Below are 16,856 nucleotides of genomic sequence, written 5' to 3'. Positions count from 1 at the left end.
AATTTTGTCGCTGTAAACCACTGCATTAGACTTTAAATCAAACAGTCAAAATATGATTGAAATGTGACCTTCAGCTTAAATTCAAAATAGTTTAACAAAAGGACTGCATCAACTATTTATGAATCATAGCCATTTTTGTAGTCCCACCATTCCCCCCCCCCAAAAAAAATAAATAAATAAATAAATAAATAAATAAACCAATTAAAAATCAACAATGTGACACATACTTAAATAGAATGATTGAAGAACTTCTTAATATCTAACCGACTCAAGAAAGAGTTTGATGCAGCACTTCCAAACCGTGATCACGATACACTGTCATAAATGTAGATACGGAGGGTTTACAGCAAAATGCAAACTACTTATTACACTCAAGAACAAGAATGCTAGATTAGACGGCCACAAAACATCTGCATAGAAAGGTTAACTTGTGCCAGAATAATAATAAGATGTATACTATTGAGAAGGAAAGGAAGAGCTCATGACCTGAAACATACCACAGTATGGGTATGTCTGGTAAAGAAATTGCATATTCTAAGTGGCCAAGTCGGTCACCTGATCTCAGCCCAATAGAGCAATAAAAATAATCCTTACTTTTAAGATCATGTTAGTTTGTCCAGTTACTTTTGAGCCTCTGAAAATGGGGTACCTTGTATAAAATTGGCTGTAAATACTAATCTGTTAATGCAATATTTTTGTTACAGCCCTTTGAATAAAAGCTGGAAGTCTGCACTTCAAAAAGCTCACTTCATAAAAATGCATTCTCAGCAAAGAATTTTTCATTCACATCATTTACAGTTATGTCCAATATGTTTTCTTCATGTCCAGGTGCGTCGTAAAGTGAAGACAGAAGAAAGCCCTCGCCTGAGACCGAGTGACTTGCGGAATTTCATCACCATGTTTGTGGTATTTGTGTTGTTTGCCATTTGCTGGGCCCCACTTAACCTGATTGGCTTGGCGGTTGCGATTGATCCGTCCCGCGTGGCTCCTCGTATCCCTGAGTGGCTTTTTGTAGTCAGCTACTTTATGGCCTACTTCAACAGCTGTCTGAATGCCATAATCTATGGCTTACTGAACCGAAATTTCAGGAATGAGTACAAACGCATTGTCACCTCCGTCTGGGTGACTCGGCTCTTCGTGACGGAGACTTCACGAGCCGCCACGGACGGAAAGAGCATGAGGAGCAAGCAATCGCCGCCTCCGCCGCTCAATAACAACGAGTCAGTCAGAGATCGCACAAACAAAGAATGAAGTCTGAATTCTTGAGCCTATTAAATGCTAATTCCTGTTTTGTGTTACATCCAGGTAGTTGTGCAGCTAAAGAGTATTAAGTAATGAATGAAACTGAAAGACATGGCTTTGTTTTCTTGTAGTTTACCAAGATATGAAGAATTCTATCATTTAAACTCAGAGTTTTTACCAGTGATGGGTTTTAATAACTGTGATTTGCGTCAATGGAGCAAAACCCTTTAGAGATTATATCTGACAGCTAAGCCATGTATTGCAGTTTCATGTTGTTATTACTCTAACAATCTGAATGACACATTACTAAAATGTGATATCCTTTAATGTCTGCTGCTGTAGACTTTAAGACATAATTCACCAAACTGGGTGGCCAATGGTAACCATACACTTCTCTTTAGTAACTTCAGAAGCCTCAAATCGTAAAACTCGCCTCACCTGAACGTCAGATTAGTACAAGAGGAAATGATGTCTCACTGTTGATAATATACAGTATAATATCAGTTTGATAGAGTTTTATATGGTGAAAGTGCTAAGCCTAAATGCTGCAGTAGCATAATACTTAATACTGCCTGGTTTGACCTTCTTGCACTGCGAACAACAGGAAACAAAATCTTAGTAATAAGCATGACAAATTAATTCAGGTGATGGATGGCACAAAACAAGTTGAGAAAAAAACTAGCATCAAACCATGTAATATGTGCTAATTAACATATCTGTTTTATTTTAGTGCACATGATGTAGCTTGTGGAGGATACCTGTGTGTCTGCTAATGCTGCTCAACCAATCAGTCACTCAACAAATAAGCTATGCTTCATATCTACTACAGTTGGTGTGATGTGGCTATTTAGGCTTCTTGCAATACCGAAGAAAATACCCAAACCTATACTTATAAATTAGAGAAATTTCTATAAGTTCTATAAATGTGAAATAAAACTTATAAAAAAAATTACATAAGGTGACCAGAAATGGTCATTTTGCATCATAATCAGTTTTGATACTACAGGTATTATGTTATAGTGAACCTTTTGTACTTTTGCTAAGGTAGAAACTCAGTACACACAGCATTAAATCCATCTAAATCTACAGAAATAAAAGTGCAATGCAATAACTTATTCAGTTTCATCAAATATCCAAGTGCAGCAAATGGACAGTTCCCTGTGGACACTTTCCTATGCAATTCAAAACACACTGTGCGTTCCAATCCAAGTTCTCCAACATAAGTTGCATCTGAAAACCGTATTAAGTCAACTCAGCTAGTTCCTAACCTTAGCACATCCATATTTCAAGAAGATGTCATGGTATATTTCTGATTTGCCGCACTGCTGCTCTCTAGACCGCATAATAACAAAAAGACTGAGACACACAACAAGTTCATGAAGCTGTTCTCCCTTCACTGCTAAAGCCCTGCGAATGCAGCAAGCAGTTTAGACTGGGCTCAGGTTCCTCTGCCTCCTACATCATATGCTGTGCAGTACGATGTAGTGGTGATATGTTTATTTATGCTGAAATACTTATGCAAAGCTTTAGCTTTTCATTTAATAGGTAATTTAGTATCTTTGTTTATTAATGCTGTTCGTGATAATTTTTGATTTAGAAAAGAAAAAAGCTGAATTCACCATGGATACACGTCAATGCTTTCATTGTGGAAAGTAAAACAAAGAGAAGCAACGAGAGTACATTAGTGAAATGTAAGGAGCGGGTCACTTGCTTGTATTAAATTTGACAGGAGGATGACACTCATTGCCTCTTATCAGTGAACAGTGTTTTATACATCGTAGATGTCTGAGTAAGTTCTGTTTATATCCGTTTTCCCATCTCAGGGTGCCTACTGAACATTTTTCTTGTGATATGTTTTGTTGTCCAAAACATTTGCAGTTCATTAGCTACCTTACGAGGGAGTCCGAAGACATTTCAAAGGGATATTTTGTAAATTAGTGTTAGTGTTGTTTTTACCTGTGCTATGATGTTATCAGAGATGTATTAAAATGTGTTTTTTTTATGTATATTTGAAACTCAACAACCCCACATAATAACTATATTATTGGATTTGTTTTATCATCTCTTCCCATTAACCCCATTATAGTGCATCTAAAACAACCTCTAAGGTAACTGACACGAACATTGCATCACTAAAAAAATTCTAAGAATGGTGAAATAAGATGTGCATTAAAATGTAACAGATTTGTTTTTCTGCTTTTCTCTGACATTTAAATGCACTGTTGGTGCAAAGCCAGACTCTCACAGATGCCGAGCTCAAAGTTATACCACAAAGACAGAAGTGTAAACCTTACAGACAGAGAGGGAATATTTCAAAGCAAACACTGAAATATGTGGTGCAGAAAAGGGAAGGGGGAAGAAAAGCAGTGGTTTATTATTTTGTGTTTGAAAGGAAAACATATGGAGGGACTGTGCGGCTTCTTTGGGAACAGAGGAATTGGGAAGGTCAGTTCCCCATCAGGGAAGCAGAAGTGGTGCCCAGGTCACTGGAGGGAAGAAAAAGTTGTAAAAACAACAACTAGAAAGGCGATGCTGGTATTGACAGAGAAAACTAATCTGGAGAGTGTTTTAGATGCACTTGGAGGGAGCTAAAGACTTCAGTTCAAACCAAAGAAATGGATGTAGGTGAAGGGGGTTATGTGCACATACACTTTATCATGATGTTGCTGGAATTGCTGGTATTTTAGAATACCTTCAGTCCCTAAAGTTTTTCTTTTTGTTTTTTCTTCAATTTAAAACTACTGCCTTATAGTTAATACAATCGTGTCAAACTTTTAAATATTATACGGCAAGTGCCATAGTGTCTATTAGTAATGAACCCATTCAGCAAACCTGGTTTGCCTCCATACTGCTTCTTTTTTATGTATTCAGGACAGCTGTCTATAGAAAGTTTTCTCTGCAGCATTGCACATAAGTTCATATGCAGACCTCAGGCAGGAGACTAAATTGCTGAAACACAAGAACAAGTGTTATCTTTTTTTTTTCCTTTGTGTCTTTGTCTTGTATACACTAGGGCAAAATTATGTAGCTTTGTTCATTTATGTTCCCTGTGCTCACAGTGTGGGCCTATTTCTCCATGCCACCAAATATTACACATTCCTTGATAAATTAATGGTTTGCTGTAATTAAAATGCTGTTTTCCATCACCTACAGCACAACCTCACAGCTTTACTTTTAAAACCAGCCACCATACTGCAGTTTCTCATCGGGCTTTACCACATGCCAGCAAAGTGGCTCATCAATCCTCTTAAATCATGTAAATTGTATGATGAGTTTTTACATTGGCATGGTAACAGATAACTATCTTGAATGCACAGCTATTCCTAGAGGTCCTTATATTAAAGGCATCCTACTTTTTGATCACCATGCTGGACTGTGTTTGCACCAGGTGAGATGCTGAAGTAAAGGGATAAATTGGTGCATTCCAGCAGAAGTTATCAGTGCAACTGTGCTACGTGTAATTGTAGACGAATCAAAACAACATTTTAAATTCTGAGTCACACAACTTTGGAATTGAAAAAGCTATTTTCGGCTTACTTATGAATGATTTACATACAATTTTACCTCAAAAAGTGAAGACGCAAAGTAAACAGTGAAGATCGTCACGCTGTTTTTCATTGGAAGATTAAAGCCAAGGTTTCTGTGTGCAACTAATCACTTTGAGTGCAGTGCTAAATGAGATGGCACACACTGTCTGTCTGTCAGTATGGTGTTGGAGTCTCTCTCACACCTTCCCCAAATGCTGTACGCAATATTAACGCACTATTGACTTTCTAGTAAAAGAGGAATGTCCTAATCATTTTAAATGATCATTTCCACAATGTGATCTGTAGCGTGAGCCCAGGTGCCAGTTTGCAAAAAGCGACTACCCATTTGGCAGTGTAAATACATTCATCATTCATTCGCTTTACATCTTTCAACAGATGGGTTTCCAAATTACAGGCTACTACACAGATCACAAGATATTCCCAAATCATAACTTGATGAAGTCAAAATTTCATAAAATTAAATGAATCAGAGTGAAACACTCATATGGTGAATACACTTATTAAAGTTGTTACTCATTAAGCCTTCATAGCCTTTTAATGACTGCTGTGCAGCAGGCTGGCAAGCAAATATTGAAAAAGGTATCCACAAAATCTGAGCTACAAGCCTACATGACACATTATGCCTCATATAAAGTTTTTATTGATTGAGGGATGTTGGCACATGATGAACACGTTAACCCTGAGATGTCACTGTTCCTGTCTTTTATTTTGATCTGCACAAATTTCTTAAACAGCATTCAGTTTTGCATGTGTGTGAGTGCGTGTCTGTGTGTCACTAATAGATTATTTAAGAGCATGACAACACCAGCCGAAAAGGACGAAAGACTGCTCAAATTACGAGCAAAGCACTTTCTCAAAGATGAAAATAAAATGATAGGCCTTGGGAACATAACTGAATGCACTTACAGTATCCTGTAAAGGACATAAAAAAAAATCAAACCACTGAAAGAGAGAGAAAAAAAAAACCTTGTGTATGCACCTTATGTACTGTTTACATATAAGAAACCCTATATGTGTCATTTACAACTGTGACTACGACAACAATAATTAAATATTTGCAAAGCACAAGTGCTTTTCAACTGATTAACTTTTACGCTCAGTGGCCACTTAATCGTCTGCAGCTCATTAGACACTTTTCATTTGTCTGCTGCCAGCAGTGATGAACTCAATCATCTAAATCTTTTCAGTCTTACAAAAGAAGTTGTGCTCATGCTGACCAGGTGCTGCAAAAGATGGAGAATTCATAAACAGTTTGTAACTATTTAAATGTGGCAACTGACTGTGTATCTTAATGTCCTAAATGGCTTTTGTGAATTTTTAAATGCTTTATTACTTTTTTTTTTGGTGTGAAACGCCACCAGATTGAGCAGGACAGTTGCTATGTTACATTTCAGGCGTGTAGCCAATTGACTACTTGTGTCATGATAAATGTTTTCTGTTCCAGAGGCTGTGTGAATGTGCATGCTTGTCTGATGTTATTTATGACCAACACTAATTGGCATGAATTCACAAATAAGGCCGGAATGCCCTGAGGTCTGAGTCTGAGTAACCAAAGGGAAATCTGTGGAATGTAACGAAATTTAAAATTTCATCACAAAAAAAAAAAAGGAAAAAAAAAAAAAAGACAATGTTGTGATACTGAGTCTGCTTAAAATGAACTGTGTGTAAAAAGAAAAAAAAAAACAACCCATGAATTATATGTACAATTCTCCTAAAACACAATGTTATGGAAAATAAAATTCATATATCATGCTTTGTTGGACTTAGTCATTGATGTGTTGTTATTTTTTTTAAATCGGCATATTTTAGAAAAGACTTACTTTTGTTGCTTCCCAGCACTTTGTTCCATATAATATTTCAGCATGCAGCTAAAAAGGTTTCTTAAAAGCCTGAATTGACTAAAAAATGACTCATCTCTGTGTAGATGTGTGATTATGAACTTTTTAAGGGTCATTTTTCTTTTGATGAGACATCCTCTTACTCTCCTAAGGTTTAGAATTATGACTGACCTGGGGCTGGAAAGCTTTTGCCAGCTTGTGGTGCATACTTTTGAACTCCCTGAACTCCCTGCCATTAGACTATGCCGCTTTGCACTCACACTGAATGTTAGACTGGAAAAGGTGAAGATCTAAATTTGGGGGACTGCAAAGTTGCTTCACATTGCCACAGAGAGATAAAAACGTTAAACATTTTATATTTAATCAGAATCAGAAAGACTTTATTTATATCCAAGGGGCAATTAAGAGTTAAGTCAATTCATCAAACTTATATTTAGACTCTTGAGCTCTCAATTAAATCACTTTAATTGAATAAACGCAGATATTTTTTTACATAGCTGTGCAGAGTAAATATAAGTGGAAAGAACTGTCTAACAGAGTGGCTGTTAGTCAAGTCAAAGCAGATTAGATTGCAACAGACCGTGGGATGAGTAGCTGGAGGTGATTCAGCACCGGAGGCAAAGATTACGATTAAGAAATGAGGGTGTGGTTTAGAGAAACTTCTCCTTGCTCATGATGAATAATTGCAGGCGCTGATATCCAGATGGTAGTCTACTCACTCTCATTATCAAACGCAGTGCACACATCACTACTATAATGGGATATTAGTGGAAAAAGAAAAATCAACTGCTCCAATAGAAGCTACACAGCATGTAATATCATCTCATAAAACACTCTCTCCACATGAAATACTTTCTAAATTCAACATGATAATTTCTGGGGATATGATGTGATGAGATTTCAAAACTTAACTAGGTGAAACTTAAGTGTACATAATACTCTACAGACAGAAACTTGGCCCTTTATAACAGCAACCTACTGATTAGGTAGGCTGGTTTTATATCAATGTGATTAATATGACACGTGTAATTATTGTGTTCCCCTTTAGTGTAATTATTACCATAGTCCACCCTCCTCAGCTCAGAAAAGATATATCCTCCTCAGTATTTGTTGTTAAGTGGCTACAGTGAATATCAAAAGTTCAAAAGATCAGCAAAGACTTTAAAGTCATATTTAAAGCTGATGTCTCTGCCTGCTGTAGACCAAAGCTCACTGAATGCAATTGCCTTCAGTAATTCTGATTAACATTTAATGTGTAAAGGGGGACTTTGATTGCATCTAATGCATGGATTAACAAAGATAATCCATGCATTAGATTAATCCATGTATTCATTTTAGTCAGAAACAACAATATGCAATTTCATTTGATTTTAAAACTCCTAAGCTTTAAAATTAAATGAAGTTAGAGAGCACTGTTTTCTGAAATTACATATCATCATCACAGATTAGGTATGCAAATATGAGGTAAACACTGTGTGGCCGGAGCTTTATGTAGGATGCTTGATTTACTTTTAATTGAAGAGGGTTTCTTAGGCAATCTTTTGTACAGGCAACACATATATGTAGAGTAAAAAGGGAGCAAAATGCCACAATTCTGAGATTTAGAAAACATGTGCTCTAAACCTGTGTGCCCTTTTAACACAAGGACCCTTTCACATTTAAGACAGAAACAGCATGCCAGATACTCTCCTGTTGAGAAGAACTCAGCAGGTTTTAAAAAAAGAAACATCAAAGCACTCGTGGTGTTTCATCATCTGTAATAATACATTTATATATACTGATGAAACGGACTTTTATGTCTTGAAAACAGTATTATGCCATAATTCTTGATTTTCTGTGATTAAGTATAAATGTGTTAGCACCTTATATATATATATATATATATATATATATATATATATATATATATATATATATATATATATATATATATATATATATTTCATATTACACCACTGCATTGGGACTGTATTCACATAGCTGCCATATTACAATGTGCTTCATAACAAAATGCTAAAAACAAAGTTTCCTTTCCAAAAGAGATAACAGCATCAGTGCAACTGAATTAGCAATGACGTGACAGCTAATTACTTTGAAGAATTAGCCACAAGCCAGACAGAGCCATTATGAACAACCTGCAGTCATTCCAAGGAAGCACTGTTAACACAAGTGAAGAATGAATGAAAAGGCACGAATAACAATTTCCAATACAGAGTGTGACACAATGGAATTTATCGTGGCAATATTTAATAAATAAAGCGTGAGATTTAACATGAGCATGCAAAGTAAAGGCTGGGTCAAAATCACCTCAAGGTTCCTAATAAGACTGACTGTCATGGTCTCCATGCCTGCCAAGCCGGCCCCACAAGGCTACATGTGTTTTTTTGGTTCTCTCTCTCTCTCTCTCTCTCTCTCTCCCTCTCTGCCTGGGCGGAGCTCACTGTGGGTTCCCGCCCTTGGCCCACACACCTGTCAACAATCAGCAGTCATCACCCAGGAGCACTATTTGAGGCTGGAACACAGATCCTCTCATCGCTGGATGATTGTACTACAGACGTTAGTGTTTCTCACAGCTCTTGTGAACCTGTGATTCGTGATTTGTGTGTTACTACCTTCTCTTCTGCGACAGACTTTCCTCCCCGTACTTGTGACCCCCCCCCCGTCGTGTGAACGTGTGTGAGTTTGGGCAAGAAGACGCGAGCGAGTGTGAGAGAGCTTCCCCGTGATTCCCTGGAGTTTGGATTCCCCTTCACTGTATATATCGTGCACTGGTGCTGTAAATAAACTGTTTTTTGGAGACGCCTACCGCTCTGCGCTTGAGTTCCTACTACCAGATTGTGACAGAATCATCCAGCCACGGAAATGGACTCAGCAGATTCGCCACTTTGGCCGCGATGCTGGAGCGTCATGAGCAAATGTTTGTTCACCTTCGAGCAGAGCTCGCAAACATCACTCAGGCACCGCTACCGACAGCTCCACCTGTCGCCGATCCTCCGCAGGAGGCGCCAGCTCCAGCAGTAAGTGCCACACCACCTGCTCCCTCACCTGTTCACTATGACAGATTTCTTCCTACACCAAAAGCTTTCACTGGAGAAATTGATAAATGCGCTGTTTTCCTTACTCAATGTGCCCTTCAGTTTCGCCAGCAACCGCAAGGCTTTTCTACTGATGGTGCGAAAATTGCTTATATTGTCCAGTTACTCCAAGATCCTGCTCTGACCTGGGCACAAGCTGTGCTTCAAGCAGATCCGGACATCACTTTTCCTGACTTTCTTGTTAAGTTTAAAGGTGTGTTTGACAGAAAGGCCACAACTGCCACCGCCGGCCAGCGCTCGCTCGCGCTCAAACAAGGTAAACGAAGCATGGCTGATTTTTCTATTGATTTTTCTACTTTGGCCGAACAGATGGAATGGGGGGAAGAGGCCCTTAAGAGTGCGTTACTAACTAATGCGTTACTAACTAATACAGAATGAACTGATGCTTCGTGAACTACCTTCCTTCCTAGATGCGCTTTTGGCTCTGTGTATTCGGGTGGACGACCAAGTGCGCGCACACCGGAGCGCACGCACACGTTCGGGGCATGAACCGCTGGATTTTTGTGGGACCTCTACTGCAGCCCGTGGGCCGCATGATGCCGACACCCGGGATGAGGAAGAAGCCATGCAGCTTGGGCGCTCACAGCTGTCGCCCGCGGAGCGCCAGGGCCGCCTTGCCGCCGGTGAGTGAGTTTATTGCAGCCGTAAAGGCCACTCTGTCTCTTCCTGCCCGACACTGGCAAAAGGGCGCGCTCACAGTGATCAAGAGGGTGCTGGTGGGCGATGTGTCGAGTGAAAGCCCTCTCCCCAGACTTCTCTTACCAGCTAAACAACGCGTTCAGACTCTCTCTCTGTGCTCATTGACTCTGGGGCTCAGCAGAACTTTATTGACACCTCGCTCGCCGCCAAACTAAACATCGCCTTGGAGCCTCTGTCACGCCCTCTCTGCGTTCACGCACTATCAGGTCAGCGCCTGCACAACATCACTCATGTTTCTGAATTCCTTTCATTATCCCTCTCAGGCAATCACACAGAGGATTTGTTTTTTTTTGTTTTTTTGTTTAAAGCTCCTCTCACTCCGCTGGTTCTGGGTCACCCCTGGCTTGTTCTCCACAACCCACATATTGACTGGGAGAAAGGTGACATACTGGGTTGGAGCATGAACTGCCACATAAACTGGCTCCGGGCTGCGGCTTCACCTGTTCCGCTTCCGCCCACGGCCTCGCCGTCCGACGCCCCGGACCTCTCAATGGTTCCGCGGGTTTATCATGATCTGCGGGATGTTTTTTGTAAGGACCGTGCGCGGTCCCTTCCCCCCCACCGCCTGTACGATTGTGCCATCAATCTTCTTCCTGGAGCTCCGCTGCCGTCTAGCCGCCTGTACAGCATCTCCCAGCTCGAGAGGGATGCTATGGAACGTTACATAATGGAGTCGCTAGCGGCGGGATTGATTCACCCCTCCTCTTCCCCTGTCTCGGCTGGGGGTTGTGGATAAGAAGGATGGTTCGCTGCGGCTGTGTATTGACTATCGGGGCCTTAACCAGATCACTATTAAAAACAAGTACCCTTTGCCGATGCTTTCCTCAGCCTTTGAACTGCTTCAGGGCGTGACTATATTTACCAAGCTGGATCTGCGCAACGCTTACCACCTGGTGCGCATCAGAGAGGGGGATGAGTGGAAGACCGCGTTCAATACGCATCGGGGCAACTTTGAGTATCTCGTGATGCCGTTTGGGCTGACCAACGCCCCCGCAGTGTTTCAGGTGATGGTTAATGATGTTCTTCGTGATTTTGTTAACCGTTGTGTGTTTGTGTACTTAGATGACATCCTGATCTTTTCTAAGACTCTTGAGGAGCACCAAGTCCACGTACGGCAGGTCCTGCTACGCCTCCTGGAAAACCGGCTCTTTGTGAAGGGGGAGAAGTGCCACTTTCACGTGACTTCAGTGAGTTTTTTGGGCCACATCATCGAGAAGGGGGACTTGCGGACTGATCCGGAGAAGGTGTGGGCAGTGGTGGAATGGCCTACTCCTCCTGATTGCCGCCAATTGCAACGTTTTTTGGGATTCGCTAACTTTTACAGACGGTTCATTCGCGATTTCAGCAGGATCGCTCTCCCTCTTACTAAACTCACCTCTCCCATAGTTCCCTTCCAGTGGGATCCTGCCGCTCAGCGAGCCTTCGCCCTGCTCAAGGAGAGATTCACCACTGCACCCATACTCCGGCAACCGGACCTTACACGGCAGTTCGTTGTGGAGGTGGACGCGTCAGACTCCGGGGTGGGGGCGGTCCTGTCTCAACAGAAGGACGGTAAGCTTCACTCGTGTGCTTTTTATTCTCGCCGTCTCTCTCCAGCAGAATGTAACTATGACATCGGGACCAGAAGCTTCTGGCCGTCAAGCTGGCCCTGGAGGAGGCAGTCATTCATCGTCTGGATGGATCACAAGAATCTGGAGTACCTGCACTCGGCTAGACGTCTCAATTCCCGGCAAGCCAGGTGGGTGCTGTTTTTTGCTCGTTTTGACTTCACTATCACCTACAGGCCAGGATCACGGAACGTAAAGCCAGACGCCCTGTCCAGGCAATTCTCCATCACTGGGGAGGAATCGGACCCTGAGCCTGTCCTCCCGGCCGCCTGTGTGATTGGAGCCATCTTTTGGGAGATTGAGAGCCTCATCCAGGAGGCGCAGGAGACCGAACCAGATCCTGGAACTGGCCCACCTGGTTGCCTCTTTGTTCCTTCAGCCGTCCGCTCTCAGGTTCTCCAGTGGGATCACACCGCCCGTTTTTCATGCCATCCTGGGGTCCTTTGCACCTTATCCTTCCTCCGATGCTACTTCTGGTGGCCCGCTATGGCTAAGGATGCCAAGGAGTATGTGTCAGCCTGTTCAACCTCCGTCCGGAACAAGTCTTCGAACCACCCTCCACCGGGTCTTCTGCAGCCTCTCCCTACACCTCTCCCTAACTTTCTTTGGACTTCATCACGGGTCTGCCGCCCTCTGCAGGTAACACCACTATACTTACCATTATTGACCGTTTCTCCAAAGTTGCACACTTTGTCGCCCTCCCGAAGCTCCCCTCTGCCTTGGAGATGGCCCGGCTTCTTACCTCTCACGTGTTCTGGCTTCACGGGATCCCCGAGGACGTCGTCTCGGATAGAGGGCCGCAGTTCACATCCCGAGTCTGGAAGGAGTTCTGCTCTGCACTGGGGGCCAAGGTCAGTCTCTCTTCCAGTTTCCATCCCCAGAGTAACGGCCAATCGGAGCGGGCCAACCAGGAGCTGGAAGCTGCCCTCCGCTGTGTTGCCTCGCACAACCAATCAACCTGGAGTGAACAGCTTCTGTGGATCAAATACGCCCACAACAGCCACACATCCACCGCCACGGGCAAATCTCCTTTCGAAGCGTTCCTGGGTTATCAACCGCCTTTGCTTCCGGCCATCGAGGGTGAGCACTCCGTTCCTTCGGTACAGGCTCACCTCCGCAGGTGCCATCGTGCCTGGCGTGTGACTCAGGCTGCCCTTCTCCGTACTAAGGAGTGGAACAAGGCCCTCGCTGACTGTCACCGGACACCAGCCCCTGAGTACGCCATCGGACAACAGGTATGGCTGTCTACCCGTTTTGTGCCGCTACGGACTGAGTCTAAAAAGCTGTCTCCTCAGTTTATTGGCCCTTTTCCCATCGATGCCATTGTGAACCCTGTGTCCGTCCGCCTCAAACTGCCACGCAACATACGCATTCACAAGGTCTTTCATGTGTCTCAGGTCAAGCCAGTGCTCTCCAGCCCGTTGTGCCCTCCTTCCAGGCCCCTGTTTTTTGGAGACGCCTACCGCTCTGCGCTTGAGTTCCTACTACCAGATTGTGACACTGACGTGGCAAGAGGACCTAGAGTTTTATTCCATCTGCATAGTGGTGATACAAAACTGAGGAAGAAGCAAATACACGGAAAAACAATAATGGCCCCAAAACAGAACCTTGCGGTACACCACTGACAAAAGAAATGGAAGAGGACCAGAAGCAGCTACAGAAAAAGATGATTTTGACATATACAAAAAGAACCCCTCCAAAGCAGACACCAATACACCCACCCAGAATCTCATCCAATCAAGCATGATATGATTACATTTAATGACAAATTCATATATGAGGCATATGACAATCCACATTCATATATTAATGAATAATGGAAAAGGGCATAGTGTTTCATAATGAATAAAACATATATACATAGAGCTATTTTGTGAAAATGAACATTAGGCAGAAAAATTTGCTCCAGAAACCTGTAATAATAAAGAGATGTGATTTTTATCTACAACAGCATCCAATGACGTTAATTGCTGTGAAACTGTACTATGCAGAAATGACTTACTGTGATAATCCTTGCCTGCTGACTTTGCAAGTCTTAACAGCTACTGTTTAAATATTTTCTTGGAGCAAGATTTCATTCAAAAGCATGGCCAACAGAAAAATGCCTCCAAAACTACTGAGTCTGAATTGCTTTAGCCAGATTACAGCATGTGTCCTATTGCCAAAGCATGCTCCTCTTGTACTGCTGAAGAACAACAATTATGGTCACATTACTGTTCCATTTCAATACACTTTCAACTACTGTACTTTGTAACTGCTAGAAGTCCACTGAATTGGTGCTGCAGGAGTTGGTTCCCTGGTCTTTGCTGAGGACCACGGGAGCCTGAAGACAGTTGATAACTGCTGAGACCTTAAGCAGTGCCCGATGGTTGTCATGGCAACAGACACTGCAGACACCAACCTTTCTCTGTAATAAAATAAACAGCCCTAAACAAACCGAAACTGTAAAGCAGCCAAACTGTCATGCTCTTCTGAATCTGACTGGGCAGACTTCAGCAGTTGAGATTAGGTATTCCACTTTTCATTTTCTTTTCAGTCTGTTTTTATCACAGACAGTGTTGGGAAGGTTACTTTTAAAATGTATTCCATTACAGATTACAGAATACATGCCCTGAAATGTATTCCGTTACGTTACTCAATGAGAGTAACGTATTCTGAATACTTTGGATTACTTAACATATTATCATGCATTTTACAACTACGTGAATGTACTATTGCTGTGTGATTTATTACTATTTCTGAAGGCCCGCGGCTCCGAACCGTAGTAAAGGGACCTCTGGCTAATACGGTTCCGTGTCGGGCTCGTAGCTGGAAAAATAGCTTTACTTTGTTGTCTGGGTCAACTCTGCTTGCGACAGACAGAGAGAGGCGTTGAAAGACTGCTCCAACGGAACTTATTGTTTCGGAGGAAAATACGAACAAAGCGTACAGTCGCGTTTTAATAGCTTACTTACAACTGGGCTCGTCAGGCACTCTTCTTGGCTGCAGTGGTTATTATTATATTTACATGCTTCCAGCTCCCGTTTTTGCTCGATGACAACTCGTACTTTTCGACTCTCCTTTTTCTCCCAACTGGCGCTCACAGACACATAACGAGTATGACAGTGCATTCTCCCTGCAGCACGGACTACACTGCCCATGATGCTACATTCTGCCTATTAGCTTAGCACAACAACAACAACAAAAAGGCGCTCTCTCACCCAGGAAACACGCAGAGCGAAAGCGTCACCCTGTAACCATGGCAACCGCAACACTGCCGCCTGGAACTACAGAACGTAGCTGTCAAACAAAACCCAAACAGTCCTGACCCGCGACAATATGAAACAGGGAAGTACCACTGTGTAATCCATTTATTTCAACAAAGTAACTGAATTCTAAATACCACCTTTTTAAACGGTAACTGTAACGGAATACAGTTACTCATATTTTGTATTTTAAATACATAACGGCGGTACATGTATTCCGTTACTCCCCAACACTGATCACAGAATGATATTCAAAGTCAGTGAATGGTCAGCTGCCATCAAATGCTGTCAGTTTAGGCTTCTCCTGGACACACTTGGATCTCTTTGAAGTCAACTGGAGAGTTTTCTGCTTGGAAAGCCATATTTGCCTCACTGAAATATCATTTTCAGTTTAATCTTTAACCGTACTTGTTGGTGGGTTCTTTTGTACTTTTTTTAAAATATTTATTAGTTTTTATTTGATTTGATTTTATTAGCTCATTGCCAATCTATACACTACTTCACTGATAATGACTCATGCAAATAGGATCCATTCTAAGAAGGCAGTGCATCTTACATTTGGTTGACAGCTGTTTTTGCCTTCCAGTGCTGATGTTCACTTTTAAATACAATTTCCAGACTTCATTAACTCATCATGTTGTTGTTCTCAAACCCTAGTTTCAGCACATGCACTGAAAACCTGAACTTTTTCAGGCATATTTTGCACTCATGTGTGAATTGGGTCAGTATAGTAATTGCCCAGTGGACTGACAGCAAGAAAGTACATATCGTGTGTACTGCCTCCTGACAGTTTAATCAAGTCTCACTCTTGCCTAAAGCAAGCAGAGTAGTTTCAGTAATGAAAGAGTATTTTCTTCTGTTGTGTGCAACATTTGTCAAACGACAAATATAGAAAATACTGCTCTGCATCCCCTGTGATATACTAGTGGCATATATATCACTTTAAATTTATTGACAAAGAGTCTAGAGAGTAAAATACAAACTGTGGAAATGACTATCTACTTATGCTAAAGCAGAATATACTCTGCCCAACCATGCAGCCAATGCTTCATTTTTCAACAAGTAGTAAAAGCTGTGATGACCAGGCTTGTTCATTGTTGGACTACTGCCCTTTTCTACAGCAGAAATGCTGTCACTATATTTTTTCTGCGCAGTCCTCTTTGGACTGGGTTTGCTCTCGGCTTTGTGGTAATATCGGTTTAAAGAAAGGGACAGGTATTTGTTCTAATATGCAGCCACAATTAACACAGACGTATAAGTAGTGTAACAAGATTTAAATAAATTTGAGTAACAGACAGTGATTATGGTATAAATTGTGGCAGAATAGCCTGCACTGTTTCTGTTTGTATGTTCACCATGAATGGGTTTCTACCAGGTGCACCATTTCAATCCCTCAGCCCAGTGACATGCAGGTCAGGTGAAATGGGAGCTCTGAATGACACGTGTTATTATGAGTATGAATGTGTTTGTTTGAGATAGAGCGTAAACCATGGTCAAAATGGTTGAGAGGTGGGATACACTCTTGCCCAAATGTGTCCCTGAACAGGAAAAGAATAAATGGGTTGTTCCATATGAAAACAAA

General features: G+C 41.8%; 1 protein-coding gene across 1 annotated transcript in view; it reads left to right on the top strand.

The window, feature by feature from the left end:
• Window positions 1-6,418, top strand: part of mtnr1bb (melatonin receptor 1Bb) — a 52,741-nt gene extending 46,323 nt beyond the window's left edge. The window contains exon 4 of the mRNA XM_085174172.1: window positions 829-6,418. Coding sequence (XP_085030298.1) covers window positions 829-1,251 — 423 coding nt within the window. The 3' untranslated portion in view covers window positions 1,252-6,418. The remainder of the gene's footprint in view (window positions 1-828) is intronic.
• The last annotated feature ends 10,438 nt before the right edge of the window (window positions 6,419-16,856 follow it).

This window comes from Neolamprologus multifasciatus, chromosome 10 (genome assembly GCF_963576455.1).
Source record: "Neolamprologus multifasciatus chromosome 10, fNeoMul1.2, whole genome shotgun sequence".
Taxonomy (NCBI): domain Eukaryota; kingdom Metazoa; phylum Chordata; class Actinopteri; order Cichliformes; family Cichlidae; genus Neolamprologus; species Neolamprologus multifasciatus.
Note: the sequence above shows the minus strand (reverse complement) of the source record. Positions and strands in the feature narration are given on the sequence as shown.